This window comes from Jaculus jaculus, chromosome 3 (assembly GCF_020740685.1).
Source record: "Jaculus jaculus isolate mJacJac1 chromosome 3, mJacJac1.mat.Y.cur, whole genome shotgun sequence".
Taxonomy (NCBI): Eukaryota; Metazoa; Chordata; class Mammalia; order Rodentia; family Dipodidae; genus Jaculus; species Jaculus jaculus.
In genome coordinates, this window is record NC_059104.1 from 168,378,111 (window position 1) to 168,393,320 (window position 15,210).

At 42.1% G+C, this 15,210-nt stretch overlaps 1 protein-coding gene across 2 annotated transcripts in view; it reads right to left on the reverse strand.

Annotated features, from left to right (window-relative positions):
- Positions 1–15,210, reverse strand: part of Pold3 (DNA polymerase delta 3, accessory subunit) — a 53,441-nt gene that overhangs the window by 19,104 nt on the left and 19,127 nt on the right. For both annotated transcript variants that reach the window (XM_004656275.2, XM_045146503.1), the window contains exons 5-8: positions 14,062–14,194; positions 9,995–10,256; positions 8,393–8,465; positions 3,220–3,385 (exon numbers count right to left, since the gene is read on the reverse strand). In XM_004656275.2, coding sequence (XP_004656332.1) covers positions 3,220–3,385; positions 8,393–8,465; positions 9,995–10,256; positions 14,062–14,194 — 634 coding nt within the window. The remainder of the gene's footprint in view (positions 1–3,219; positions 3,386–8,392; positions 8,466–9,994; positions 10,257–14,061; positions 14,195–15,210) is intronic.

The following is a 15,210-nucleotide window of genomic DNA, read 5'->3' on the forward strand; positions in this document are numbered from 1 at the left end:
CAACACTAGCTGTTGTACAACATGGTAATAATGAAGCGGGAGATGGCTTAGAGGTTAGAGACTTTGACTCTGAAGCCAAGGGACCCCAGTTCAAACTGCCAGGACACACGCGAGCCCAAGACACAACATGGTAATAATGGATGAATGTAAGGGCTGGTGACGTAGGTCAGTTGCAGAGTGCTTGCCTAAGGATGCATGAAGACCTGAAGTCAACCCCAGTCCCATGTAAACCAGGTACAATCCCAACATCAAGGAGGTGAGAGCAGGGAGATCAGAGGTTCAAGGTCAACCTCAGCTACACATGAAGTTCAAAGTCAGCCCAGGCAACATGAGACCCTGTCTCCAAAAAAAAAAAGAGAGTAAGGGCTGGAGAGACCCTAGAGCGCCCACTTCTCTCTCACTGCCTCCTTCTTTCTCAAATAAAAAATAAAAAATGGGGCTGGAGAGATGGCTTGGCGGTTAAGCGCTTGCCTGTGAAGCCTAAGGACCCCGGTTCGAGGCTCGGTTCCCCAGGTCCCACGTTAGCCAGATGCACAAGGGGGGACACGCGTCTGGAGTTCGTTTGCAGAGGCTGGAAGCCCTGGCGCGCCCATTCTCTCTCTCTCCCTCTATCTGTCTTTCTCTCTGTGTCTGTCGCTCTCAAATAAATAAATTAATTAATTTAAAAAAAAAATTAAAAAAAATAAAATAAAATAAAAAATGGCTGGGTGTGGTGGCACACGCCTTTAATCCCAGCACTCGGGAGGCAGAGGTAGGAGGATAGCCATGAGTTCGAGGCCACCCTGAGACTACATAGTGAATTCCAGGTCAGCCTGAGCCAGAGTGAGACTCTACCACGAAAAAACCAAAAAATAAAAAATAAAAATAAAAACAAAATTTAAAAATGGCCAGGCATGGTTGCTCACACCTTTAATCCCAGCACTCAGGAGGCAGAGGTAAGAGGATCACAATGAGTTTGAGGCCACCCTAAGACGACATAGTGAATTCCAGGTCAGCCTTGATTACAGCGAGACCCTACCTCAACCCCCCCCCCCGCAAAAAAATAAAAATAAAAACAGTATTAAAAAAAAAAAACAGCATTAAAAAGAGAGAGAGAGAAACGGGCTGGAGAAATGGCTTAGAATTTAAGGGGTTTGCCTATCAAGACTAAGAACTCATTTTTGAATCTCCAGGTTCCACATAACCCAGACACCGTGACACAAGCATGTAATGTCACACAACTGCAAAAGGGGATGCACATATCTGGAGCATGCCCATTCTCTCTCTCTCTCTAATAAATAAAAAATAAAAACTGAGGCTGGGTGTGGTTGCACACACCTTTAATCCCAGCACTTGGGAGGCAGAGGTAGAAGGATTATCATAAATTCGAGTCTAGCCTGAGACTACCTAGTGAATTCCAGGACAGCCTGGGTTAGAGTGAGACCCTACCTCAAAAAACCAAATAAATAAAGACACTTTAAAGGAAAGTTTTTAATTATACATTTGATTTCTCTGCATATTGCTATTTATATTTCCCAGTTCTTGGATCAATCTGTAATTATTCTTATTGGTAATATATGGTTGCCTCATTTTTATTAGTTTTACAAAAGACTGATTAGCCAGGCATGGTGGTACATGCCTTTAGTCCCTAGCTCAATGCATGGCTGCCTTTTTTTTTTTGGCTTTTCAAGATAGGGTTAACCTTGAATTCACTATGTAGTCTCAGGGTAGCCTTGAGCTCAGGGTGATCCCCCCACCTCTGTCTCCCGAGTGTACAGGTTCAGAGTCACTGATGAATTATAACACATATTTAACTATACACGCCTTTGGGTAATAAGATAAATTCCTCCAAACCAAGTTTATGAAGTTAGCTCAAGTTTGACACTATTAGACACTTACCATGAAAAAAATAAAACCTGACCTACAGTCTTCAAAACACAGAAACAAACACAAAAAAATACAGAAAGAAATTCCTTAGTGCAATACTAACAAATCAAATCCAGCAATATGTAAAGAGTGACGTAAGACCAAGTGGGGATGATCTCAAGAACGCAAGGCTAGTAGAACATTTTAAATATCGACCAGTGTAACCCAGCACATTAACAGAAACAGTTTTTGGACATCTCAAAAACTGAAGAAAAACATCTTAAAATTTAAAACCAGGGCTGGAGAGGTGGCACAGTGGTTAAGACCTTGCCTACAAAGCCTAACAACCTGGGTTCAAATCCCCAGTACCCATGTAAAGCCAGATGCACAAAGTGGCACATGCATCTGGAGTCTGTTTGCAGCAGCTAGAGGTCCTAGCATGCCCCCATTCTCATTCCCCCCCCTCTCTCTTTTCTCTGTCTCTTTCTGCTTACAAATATATAAATTAAAACATTAAAAATATTTCAAAACCAATTCATAAAACTCAGCAAGCTTGTAAAAGACCACTTGTAAAAGGTATCTACTAAAACCCTACATTTAACATTATATTTCCTTGTGAAACAGTAATATATTCCCAACAATAACCATGTTGTAAGCATGTTTGGGACCTTTTAATCCATCTATATCATACATGCCCAGAAGGTAAGGCCACTGGTTAGTCTTAACACTCTGAAATGTCACCATTTTGCTGATGTGTTCTACTAAAGTTGCCCCAATTCTGCCACAAAAGTCAGTTCTTTGTGGGGCTATCAGTGCTGACAGTGTCTTGTAGAATTTCTTTCAACAGACTAATTCCTACCAACTATGAGGTAGTGTCTCAAACTCCTGGATCCATTTTTAACAGCTTGTGTGCTTTTTATTTTCTTTTCTAATTACATTTTACCACTTGAAAAATAAACTCATTGATATAAAAAGAAAACAAAGAACTTTTTCTCTTAAATTGGACTGGAAACAGTAACTTCTCATCTGGTAATTTGAAGTGAAACACACACAGGCACACGTACACACAGGCACACTTACACCATGTCCACAAACTTAAGCTGAAGGGGGAAAGACAATCACTTTAAGTCAACAGGGACAGAATACTACTTTGGGTCTTAAATCACCCCAGCTGGCTGATTCTCCAGTCCTACTTCACTAGGTCAACTACGGAGCTTCTCTCTTCATGTTAGCCGTACAGTTATATCCCTAAGGCATTAACTAGGATTTAGTACTGAACTGAAAACTGCCTGTCAGTAAGCCCAAACAGACCTTCTCACCCCCAGGAGACGCTCTTCCTCCCCACCCCAACCCCTGTGGACAAAATTTTCCTACCATTTTTTTTCCTTCTGCTGCATCTTAACAGGCTCTGCCTTTTTGCTGGATTTCTTCAGGCCTGTGGGAGCTGCCAGCTTTGGTTCAGTGACAGACACTGGAGGTTGCTCTACTGTTTTTTCTTCTTTCACTGCTTGTTCTGAATCCAAACTGCCTTTGAGTTTATCTACAAATAAAGTATAGCAGATGATATATGATCCCATCATGTAATATGAATCCATCATTCTACTGACAGTCCATGATGTGCCAGGTAATGTGAGGAGCAAGGGCTATCCGGATAAAAAATGGTCCCTGTCCTAAGCCTTCGTGGTCAATTCAGAAAACATTTCTCCTTTCCAATTACTACTCTAGGAACAACTCTGGATCTCGGTTTCCCACTCACTTCTCACATCACAGCCCCAAATGATAGTAAAAGCAAGACTCAGAAAAAGCAAATACAACTTCATGAGGTACGAGCACCCTCATTTTTCAGATGAGGAAACCTAAGAGTTGCAGGGATTAAAAGATGTTTCCCAGCCAGGCATGGTGGTGCACACCTTTAATCCCAGCACTTGGGAGGCAGAGGTAGGAGGATCACCATGAGTTCGAGGCCACCCTGAGACTACATAGTGAATTCCAGGTCAACCTGGGCTAGAGTGAGACCTTACCTCAAAAAACCAAAAAAAAAAAAAAAAAAAGAAAGAAAGAAAGAAAGAAAAAAGATGTTTCCCAAGAGTATACAAGTTAGTATGTAATGACAAAATCCATGTAAGATCTTTCTTGGAATATTCTATCTTGTACTGTTGGACACTCTTTATCTCACAACTATCTTTAATGAAAAAACTGGATTTGGTTCAAATCCTGCTTCCCTCTGGGCAAGTGTAAAAGTCTCTAAAATCTGGGATTAACATTTACCAGATTACTATAAGAAATAAATGATGTGAGGGTTAATGACTTGTCCAAATGAACACTAAGAGGAAAAAAGCACAGATACAACCTAAGTGAGTTGAATTCTTCAAAATTTTCACCCTAGTCCCTACACTGAAACACACAAGAAATGTAAGCAGAATGGGCCAACTCACCTGAGAACCTACAGAGGCATGTAATTTAGCCTTCACACTGCACTAAGTGGTAACTGTTTACAAGCAAAGTCATAAAATACAACCAGAAATCTAGAGATAGCAGAAGACTCCTGAATAAGTCATTTTGGTTACATGTTCTAAAACTCTATTAGCTTAACCCATCTACTATTTAGGAAGAACTTTTATCTTAGTATTATGTACAGTAACTTTTTAAAAAATCATATGTGTTTTAAATAATAGATAATGGATCAGAGTATGAAATGCTGTTTATTTATTTTGGTTTTTCGAGGTAGGATCTCGCTCTAGCCCAGGCTAGAATTCACTATGTAGTTTCAAGGTAGCCTCAAACTCACAGCGATTCAGGAGGCAGAGGTAGGAAAAATCTGTTTATATTTTTTAAGACTTTACTGGAAACCTAAATGATGGAATCCACAAGTCCAATGATGGTATGAAATGACAGAATTGAAAATGCTATTTTATCTCAACTATCTATACTTTTCAAGGTTCCCACCAAACTATCCCAGATTTAATAGAAAAATAAACATGTTGCAAATGACAGAATTTCATTCCTTGCTTATGGATAAAAAAAAACTTTCATTGAAGCTGGTGTGGTGGTGCACGCCTTTAATCCCAGTACTCAGGAGGCCACGATAAGAGGACAGCTGTGATTCTGAGACCAGCCTGAGACTACATAGTGAATTCCAGATCAGCCTTGGCTAGAACAAGGCTCTATCTGGGGGAAAACAAACAAACAAACAAACAAGGGCTGAAGAAATAGCTTAGCAGTTAAGTCACTTGCTTGCAAAGCCAAAGGACCGAGGTTTGATTCCCCAGGTTCCATGTAAGCCAAATGCACAAGGTGGTACACGCATGTGGATTTCGTTTTCAGTAGCTGTCAGCCCAGGTGCACCCATCCCCCCCCAATAATAAAAAATAAAATATTAAACAAAACAGCAACAAAATTTTTCATTGTCTGGCTATGCCACATTTTGCTTATCCACTCATTAGATGGACATGTGAGTTGTTTCTACTTTTAGGTTACTATAAAAAGTGCTGCTATGAACATTTTGTCCAAGTTTTTATGTGAACATATGCAGCTTTAATTTACGGGAGAGGTTTAGGGTGGAATCACTACGTGACTCAAGTTTCATTTTCCAGAATGACTCTAGTTCGGAACATGGTTCACAGCAGGGCATGGACGCTCCATGTCTTCACATCCTTGCCACTGCTTGCTACTGTCTAGCAGGAAGTTTAAATGGCAAAAGCTCCCACAATAAGCATTCTTCAACCAATTCTCAAGCTTCATTTCAGAGCAAAAATCCTGTCAATATCTTGTTTTGTGTTCTGATGAAAAAAAAAAAAAAAAAAACTGGGTAAAGCATTTGCCATGCAGGCACGAGGGTCCATGTTCTGATCCCCAGCACCCATGAAAATGCCAGTGTAGCAACACACGCCTATAATTCCAGTGCTTGGAAAAAGTGGATCCTGAGGGTAGGCTGGCCAGCTAGACTAGCTGAATCAGTGACCTGTGGGTTCAGTAAGAGACCCTGCCTCAATAAATTAGGTGGAGAGTGAGGAAGACACTGACTCTGGTGTAGGCCCTTATGATGTGATATTTTAATAACAGCAAATACTAGCATGTCTTATACATTTCAATAATAATAATTAAGGGCTGGAGAGATGGCTTAGCATTAAAGCACTTGCCTGTGTAGCCTAAGGCACAGGTTGGATTCCCCAGTACCCATGTAATCCACATGCACAAGGTGGTAAATGTGTATGAAGTTTGTTTGCAGTGGGTAGAGGCCTTGGAGTGCCCGTTCTCACTTTCTCTCTCTCCCTATCTACCTATCTGAACCCTCTCTCTCTCTCAAATAAGTAAATAAAAATCTACTAAAAACTTTTTTAAAAAATTAATAATTATTAAACCATTCATTGGTTCTTAAGGTTACGAGCTTAAAATAAAACAACAAACACATGCTCCTCATCAAAATTGCCAAGAAGCCATTCTGGGCCGGGCAGAATGGGCTGGGAGCAGCCCAGCAGCCAGAGACATCAGCGTGATGTGTCCTCCCAGAGGAAGCCTCTGTGCACTACTGCTCCTGCTATGCAGCACGGCTCTCGTAACCTTGGAGGACCACCTGCGCATTTTTTAAAAAATATTTTATTTTTATGTATTTATTTGAGAGAAACAGGAAGGGGAAAGAGAGAGAGGGAGAGAATGGGCACGCCAGGGCTTTCAGCCACTGCAAACAAACTCCAGACACTTGCACCCCCTTGCGCACCTGGCTTACGTGGTTCCTGGGGAAGCAAACCTGGGTCCTTCGGCTTTGCAAGCAAGTGCCTTAACCGCTGAGCCAACTCTCCAGCCCGAGGACCACCTTTTCTATCCACTTTCAGAACACACAAGTGTTCTTCAGAGAGCTTTCCTGGCAAGTGAAGTACCAGGACTGCACCCCAGCTTTTGCGTACCAGTTGGATCACCACAGAAAGGCAGAATTCGGACCAATTTTGCTTGGGTAAGCATGCAACAAAATGCTACAAAACTCTGTAAAACTGATGCTCCAAGAAAGTGCACCATAATTACCCTGCAACTGTGCACTCTTCCTGGTCCTGCCACATACCCTCAGGGAATGGGTATCTGATGTGAGAATACAAGACAAAACTATTGGTTCTTTCCATAAGAAAGAAGTCTTATTTAGTGAATTCTAGGTCAGCCTGGGCTAGAGTGAGACCCTACCTCAAAAAAAAAAAAAAAAAAAAAAATTAAAGCCAGGTGAGTTAGAGGCCACCCTGAGACTACAGTGAATTCCAGGCCAGCCTGAGCTAGAGTGAAACCCTGCCTGGGGGGTGAGGGGGGGAATTAGTCGGGACATGGTGGAGCATGCACTTAGCATTTGGGAGACAGAGATAGAAGGATTGCTGGGAGTTTGAGGCCACCCTGACACTAAAGAGTGAATTCCAGGTCAGCCTGGGCTACAGAGAGACCCTACCTCGAAAAGACAAAAAAAAAACAAAACCTTTCTTTCTTTCTTTTTTTTTTTTTTTTTTAGGACCTAGAACTCACTCTGTAGTCTTAGGCTAGCCTGGAACTCACAGAGATCCTCCAACTTCTGTCTTCCAAGTGCTGGGATTAAAAGCATGTGCTACCCTGCCTGGCTTTTTATTTATTTATTTATTTACTTGTAAGGGGAGAGAGAAAGAGAGAGGTGTGTGTGCATGTAAAGGTATGTCAAGGCCTCTTGCCACTGCAAACAACTCCAGAGGCATGAGCTACTTTGCATCTGACCCTACATGAATACTAGGAAATTGAACCAGGGCTGTCAGACTTTGTAAGCAAGTGCCTTCAACTGCTAAGCCATCTCTCCAGCCTCTTAAATATTTTTAATAAAGGAGGATTTCTGCTTCCTCAAAAGATGTTCATTACTACCTAATTCAATTCAGTGCTATAATCTTTGAAAACTAAAGAAAAGGGAAAAGATTTGTTTGTTTGTTTTTTTGCCCCCAGGGAGACAGGGAGTAGTTAAGGCCACACCAGGCAAACTGACATTGGCATCCATGATAGTAACTGCAACTCAATATTATTCCTTATTTAATTACCCATTTTCAAGGGCCCCATGAAGCAAATACTTCATTCTCTTTCCATGGCAGAATCCAAAAGCAAAAATAGTATAAGCTACCCTACAAGAGACTTTTTAAAAAAATGTGTTGAAAACTTTATTTTAGATTTCTGGACTCCAAAAGAATGAGTCAATAAATATGTGTAGTATTCATCTACCATATGCAGCAGAGACTGCTGTTGTCTTTTTTTGTTGTTATTAGATATGGGCATGTTTTGTATGTAAACATCACATATTGGCATCATCCTTTCCCTCCTCCTGGCCCCTTTTCTGAAGAGGCCTTCCTCATTTACCATACAAGAAATCTTAATTGCACTCAGGTTCACCCAGAAAGTCCACTGGGCCAGTTGGCTTCTTCATCGATACATTGGTCAATACACTGCAAATATATGTTAGGGTGGGCAAAAACTAGGTAAAGTGGGCTTTGCCTCAAGTATAATATGGTATTACAATAGCATTCACTTGCTAGTTAGAAGAAATTAAAAACATACTCACTCAGGGCAGCTTTTCCAAAAAAATTGCTCATCACGTTCCCTTTGGCTGGTGCTTTGCTTCCCGCAGAAGACGTCTAAAGCAGAGGAAAGAAACACACCACGGTTCCGGTCTGGTGCTGGACTGCTCTGCCTCAAACAACCTCTTCAACGACAGAGCGCACGAAGAGCTGGCCATGGTGCCGGCAAGCACTTCTCGTAACATTCATACCCGTATGTGAATGCTACTCTCACTTTTGGTTAAAGAAGCTTCTCTTTTCAGATGGTGGTGACCTCTGGGATGACTCAGAAGGTACCATAGTGTTGAGAAGTGACAGACAAGTGCTCAGCATTACAATATCTCTCTATCACACATTCCAAGGCTCAGGGCCCATTGCAGAAGAAGTGGCAGAAAGAATGTAAGAGCCAGAGGAAGGGTAGGACTCCTTACAATACACTCTTCCAGAAACAAAATGGCCTGGATATCCATGACCTCACAGTGCCTGACACTACCTACACAAGACCAGCATAACAGGAGAAAAGATGATGACATCAAAATAAAAGAGAGACTGATGGGGGGAAGTGTATGATGGAGAATGGAGTTCTGTAGGGAAAGTGGAGGTGGGGGAGGAAATTATCATGGCTTATTATCTATAATTATAGACACTGTCAATAACAAAAAAGAAAAAGAAAATTAAAAAAAAAAAAAGAGTTGGGAATGGCAGCATATGCCTATGACCCCACCACTTGGAGGGGGAGGCAGGAGGATAGTGGCAAGTTCAATTAAGGTCATCCTCAGGTACACAGCAACTTTGAGGCCAATCTGGGCTATATGCAGGGAATAATACTGACATACGCCAACAAACCAGGAGGGATTTTCTTTTCGAAAAGATGTTTGGGGCTGGCAAAATGGTTTAGGAGTTAAGGTGCTTGCATGAAAAGCCACAGGACCCAGGTTTGATTCCCCAGGACCCATGTAAGGCAGATGCACAAGATGGCACATGCATGTGGACTTTCTTTGCATTGGCAGAAGGCCCTGGCATGCCCATTCTCTCACTCTCTTTCAAATAAATAAAAATCTTAACTTTCTCTGTCTATGCCTCTTTATCAATCTCTCTCTCTCTCAAATAAATCAATAAAAATAATTTTTTAAATTTATTTGCAAGCAGAGAGAGGTAGAGAGAAGTGCTCATGTAAAGCCAGATGTGTATGGTAGCACATGCATCTGGAGTTCATTTACAGTGGCTGGAGGCCCTGGAATGCCCATCTGTCTGTCTCTCTTCTCTCTGTGCTTGAAAATAAATAATAACAAAAAGAAGAAAAAAAGAAATAAAAGAGAATTCAAAAACTATTTCATCAAGTATTAAAGGGTTTAAAACTAAGCCAAACCTGGTAGCTTACATCTGTAACCTCACCACATAGGGGAAAGGTTAAAGGATCACAAGTTTGAAGCCAGACTGGACTACGTAACAAGACCCTACCTGAGACAAATCTTCATAAATGGCTCAAACTAAAGTAGGAAAACCAGAGGAGAGTTTTAGAACTTGGGAGAAGTGAAACTACTCGTGCTTTCCTGCCCAACTCCCCCCCCCCCCGGCCTGGAATGGAGGTGTCTAAGAAGACTCACCGGTGTTACTTCTTTGACTCCTGCTTTGGTCTCCTTGTTGCTGTCTTGGGTCTTGGTGGCAGCTTTAGCAACAAACATTCCCAGAATTCCTTTGGGCTGCTGGGAAACCTGTTTGGAGGCAGGTGGGCTGTGGCCATTGGTAGTCGGCTCATTACTGGCTTGTGTCTCATTTGCCTGAAGACTGGACTGCTCAAACTTTCTGGAAGATGCAGACTCCACAGGAGCTCTAGGGACAGCGGCTGCACAGTGAATAGCACTAAACCTAAGGACAGAAATAGTGTTTTAACATGACGTCAGTATCAAACCTTATGACCAAACTTCTGTACCATCCATATGTTATCTTTGATAAAAAAAATTTTGTACAAAACTCTTATTTAGGTTAAAAAAAAATACATATATATATATGGTGGTGCATGCCTTTAATCCCAGTACTTAGGAGGCAGAGATAGGAGGATCGCTGTGAGTTCCAGGCCACCCTGAGAATACACAGTGAATTCCAGATCAGCCTAGACTAGATAGAGTAAGACCCTACCTCAAAAAACTGAAAAAAAAAAAAAAAAAAAAAACCTCAGAGAAGTTACCTCTTCTAGGCTATACATCTAGCAAAAGCTAGGATTGTAGTCATTAGTCTTTAACACACATTATTGAGGCCAGTTGTGGTAGCTCACACCTTTGATCCCAGCACTCTGAAGGCTGAGGTAGGAGGATCACCATGAGTTCAAGGCTAGTCCAAGCTACAGTGAGACCAACTTCAAACAAACAAACATATAAATAAATAAATAGAATCCCTCAATACAACACACCATATTGAATACAATTATTTTCTATAATAAATGATTAGATGTTTTGCCATCCTTGGGAAACCAAATGGTTAACCTTTATTTAATACCATTCCTTTTATAGCACTTAGATAGGCAGTAAATATTGACTGAATCAAAACCGAAAGCTTTAAAATTTTTAAGCTATTTCTTGACAACTTTCCAAGCCAGAGCAAGTCATGTTTTAAAACATGGAAGAAGCCAGGCGTGGTGGTGCACGCCTTTAATACCAGAACTCGGGAGGCAGAGGTAGAAGGATTGCTGTGAGTTCGAGGCCACCCTGAGACTACATAGTAAATTCCAGATCAGCCTGTGCTAGAGTGAGACCCTACCTCAGATAACCAAAAAAAATGGAAGAAGCCAGGTGTGGTGGCTCACACCTTTAATCCCAGCACTCAGGAGGCAGAAGTAGGAGGATTACCTTGAGTTCGAGGCCACACTGAGACTACATAGTGAATTCCAGGTCAGCCTGGGCCAGATTGAGACCCTACCTCAAAAAAACAAAACAGATGGGCGTGGTGGCACATGCCCTTAATCCCAGAACTTGGGAGGCAGAGGTAGGAGGATTGCAGTGAGTTCAAGGCCACGCCAAGACTACATAGTGAATTCCAGGTCAACCTGAACTAGAGACAGACCCTACCTTAAAGAAAAATAAATAAGTAAATAAATAAAAACATGGAAGAAGCAGGGAACAGGGCTACTGGTTCCTGTAACTTTGGTCCTTATAGCCATTTATTCCTAATACCAATTTATAGCACCAAGAAAGTCATTATGCTGAAGGCCCAGTGAAAACATTTGGTAGACAGTTGCATGATGCAGCAAAGGGAACACTCACCTGTTATTCTCTAATTTGCCTGTTTCAGACAAAGCTGTTACGTAATGTTCTATACTGTGAATGGGAAACCGATTCAACCTTCTCAAAGGGTTATGCAGAAAGCAAAGCCCCCCAACATTCTCTAACAAAGAAAAACATCTTACTTCCCACAGTGTTTTGCTTACTGGGGACCGGTAGATTTCCCTGAAGGTCTTATTCATCCTTTATATTACAGACATTCAGTGTTAAGACCCAGCACATAGCAAGTGTCAGGAAAAAGATGTGGAAGGAATGATTACTACTTCAGTAACTCAAGGGGAGTCTTCTGGCTTCTCTCCCTTCTCTAGAATATCATCTCAACTTGGGGTGGGAGATGAAGAGAGATTTACAAACTATATGGAGATAGGAAATTTCAGAGACCACAGGTACAATTTCGAGACTAGCTAGAATAACTGGCTTAAGAAAAAATTGTTCCTAACTACTCTTTCATTTCAGAAAGAACTGTAGCCATGAACAACAAAAATCTTCCACTGATTCATTATGGTCCCCGGCAAAAACCTTTGGTGCACCAGAGCTAAGAACAGATGGAGATCATTTACTTTGACCCATGGTGCTCCTCTCTGGCCCTGCAGTGCTTCCACGCACAAGGGAAAGGGCAATGTTTAATTTCATTGTCAGCATCTCAAGTTGGCCCTGGGACAACTCTTCCTCTATTTGGTCTGCATTCCACACCTTAGGGTCAAAACCAGCAGCTGGAAGAAACCACGTTCAGCTGGAGCCTGTTCTAACAGCAAAAATCTGTTCAATCCTGCAATGTCACCTTTTCATCTTAAAACACAAAACCATGAACCAGATCTCAGTTGGCCCATAATTCGTAAGACCAAACACAAACTTCTTTCTTGCAGATAAATTATTTACATCTCTTTCTCTCCCTTCCCTGCCCTACTTTTTTTTTTTTAATTTGATTTATTTATTTGAGAGAGAAAGAGGCAGAGAGAGAGAGAGACAGACAGACAGACAATGGGTGTGCCAGGGCCTCCAGCCACTGCAAGGGAACTCCAGATGCACACGCCACCTTGTGCATCTGGCTCACGTGGGTCCTGGAGAATTGAACCACGGTCCTTTGGCTTTGCAGGCAAACAACTACTAAGCCATCTCTCCAGCCCCCCGCCGCCCCACTTTCTGAGAGGGGATCTCATGTAAACCAGGCTGCTTTCAAACTCCCAGGAAAATGAAGATGACCTTGAACTCATCGACCTTCAGCCTCTCACTTTCCAAGTGCTAGGATTACAGATATGCCACCAGGCCCTGCCAAAGACATCTCCCTAAAGAGCACTTCTTATCATTTTACTCCATTTGCTTAAAATTTTTCAGTGGTTCTTCAGTATTTCCAGAAGAAAATTAAGCTCTATGCTAGTACTCCAACCACACACAATCTCACTCTAACTTCAAGCCTTACACAATTATCCTGAGTCTACATAAGCATCATCTCTAACTAAACTCCCACTTCTTTACCTGGTCTCATGTCCTAACCTTTAAGAAGCCTATCTCGACCCTTCATCCTACCTCACCGAAGCCTGTCCTCAACATCTCCTTGTCTGCCTCCTTAACAGCACTGCCACAGCGGACTAGAACTGCTTGTCTCCCACCATGCCACCAATCCCAGGAGCAGTTATTGGGCCATGTTCTCTAAAGTATGCGGCAGGTCGACAGCAGCTGTAAGGTATTTGCTAGATAAATTCAAATTATTTTATTTAGAATGTGTCTGAGTAGGAGAAACTCACAGATATCTCCAGAGAACTGACTAGAACCCTCAGCACAGTCCCACAGAGCAGAAGCGATGGAGCTGGTTTAGAGATGAACAAGCCAAGGCTCAGAGTCTGAAGTGATGGACCCAAAGCCACTGGGCTAGTGAGCGGCCAAGTGCAACTGAAGCCTATGAATGTCGGTGTCTACCGTGTGTGCACAACAGTCCATCACCCCCACATAGTGCAAGGGGAAAAGATGAGTTACCAGCTCTGATCTCGGCTATGGAGCTTCAAGGACATGCAGCTTTTGGATGGAAAGTGGAGGGCTATCAAATCAGGACCAGTGTTTTGAAGGACAACATTTCAACTAGCAGCTGGGATGGGTGAGGTTTACACTAGCTGAGACCAGGGTTAGGGAGTAGCATGGGGGCACAGCAAACATTTTTGGTAGTGCTGACAGCATAAATATATGAGAAATAGATTTATGTGGAGCCCACTGGGGTTTTCAATATGGGTTGTAGCTGCTATTTTTCACCTATGATGTACTAATAAAACCAGGCATGTGTCTCACTGCAAGATAAATGGGGTTTTACTAGACTTGGCATTCACTCTTAAGAGGCAGCCACTGTGTAAACATCTTACAAAATCAATTCGTAAAGAAGCCCACAGGAACATTAAGGAGCTTACTTGCTGCAGTTCTGCAAGTTGCTTTTAAGGATGTCATAGTCGGTGTTGAACAGAGGCCCACTGTCCTTCAGCATTGCTTTCTGGATGCTGTACACATGGACGCTGGCAGTCACGGCTAGCTTGGACTTCACTGCTACAAGTCAACAGGAAAAGCGGCCTGTTAATACACAAACTTCAGAGTATGTGGGGACTTTAACAAGAAACGCGCCTGCATTACCACCACTGCAGTCTGCGAGGGTCCCCAAATTCTAAAAGACCAAACAGTACATACACAGCACATCAACCCTTCTGTCTGCAGTGAGACATTATGACAAGGTAGTGGTGGTGAGTCATTTCTAAGTACAGTACCTGTGAGGGCATCACTCATTCACTCAGTGACACTCAGCAAATATTAATTAATGATTGATGGTCTTTTTTTTTTTTTTTTTTTTTTCAAGGCAGGGTCTCACTCTAGTCCAGGCTGACCTGGAATTCACTATGTAGTCTCAGGCTGGCCTTGAACTCATGGCCATCCACCTACCTCTGCCTCCCCAGTGCTGGAACCAAAGGCGTACACCACCACGCCCAGCCTGATAGTCAATTTTTAGTCAGAGAAGAACCTTATGTTCGCATACAGTTAAAGAAAACTAAGTAGTGATCGCTACCTGAGAAGACTTGTTTATGTATTCCAATTTCAGCTTAGAGAAAGCAACTCACAGTAAAATCATGACAAGTGAGGTTAAGTCTATGGAGGAATAACAAAATGACAGTATCACAGGAACAAATGTTAAGTTCCACGAGGGAAGGTACTTTGCCTAACTTGTTCCATGTCCCAGTGCTTTGAAGAGCTTGGTACAAAGTAGTAGCCATGTAGCCACAAAAATGAAGGAATCATGCTGTGCCCATCACCGTGGAAGTTTGGAAAGAAAACCGTGAACATTCTATAATTGCGAATACTCCAAAACTAAGTTGGTAAGAATGCCACCCCAGCCTGTTGGCAAGAGCCTTCAGATACAGAGCGTGAGACAGTGAGGCTTTATCTTGAGACATAGGCCCAAGAGCAGGGGGACCCCTATAAAATTTGTTTATTTTACCTGGAGTTTTAGATAAAAGAAGAGTAGCATTAATAAACTTGAAATAGCTGAAATTATTGAATTTAGAAGTCTTTCT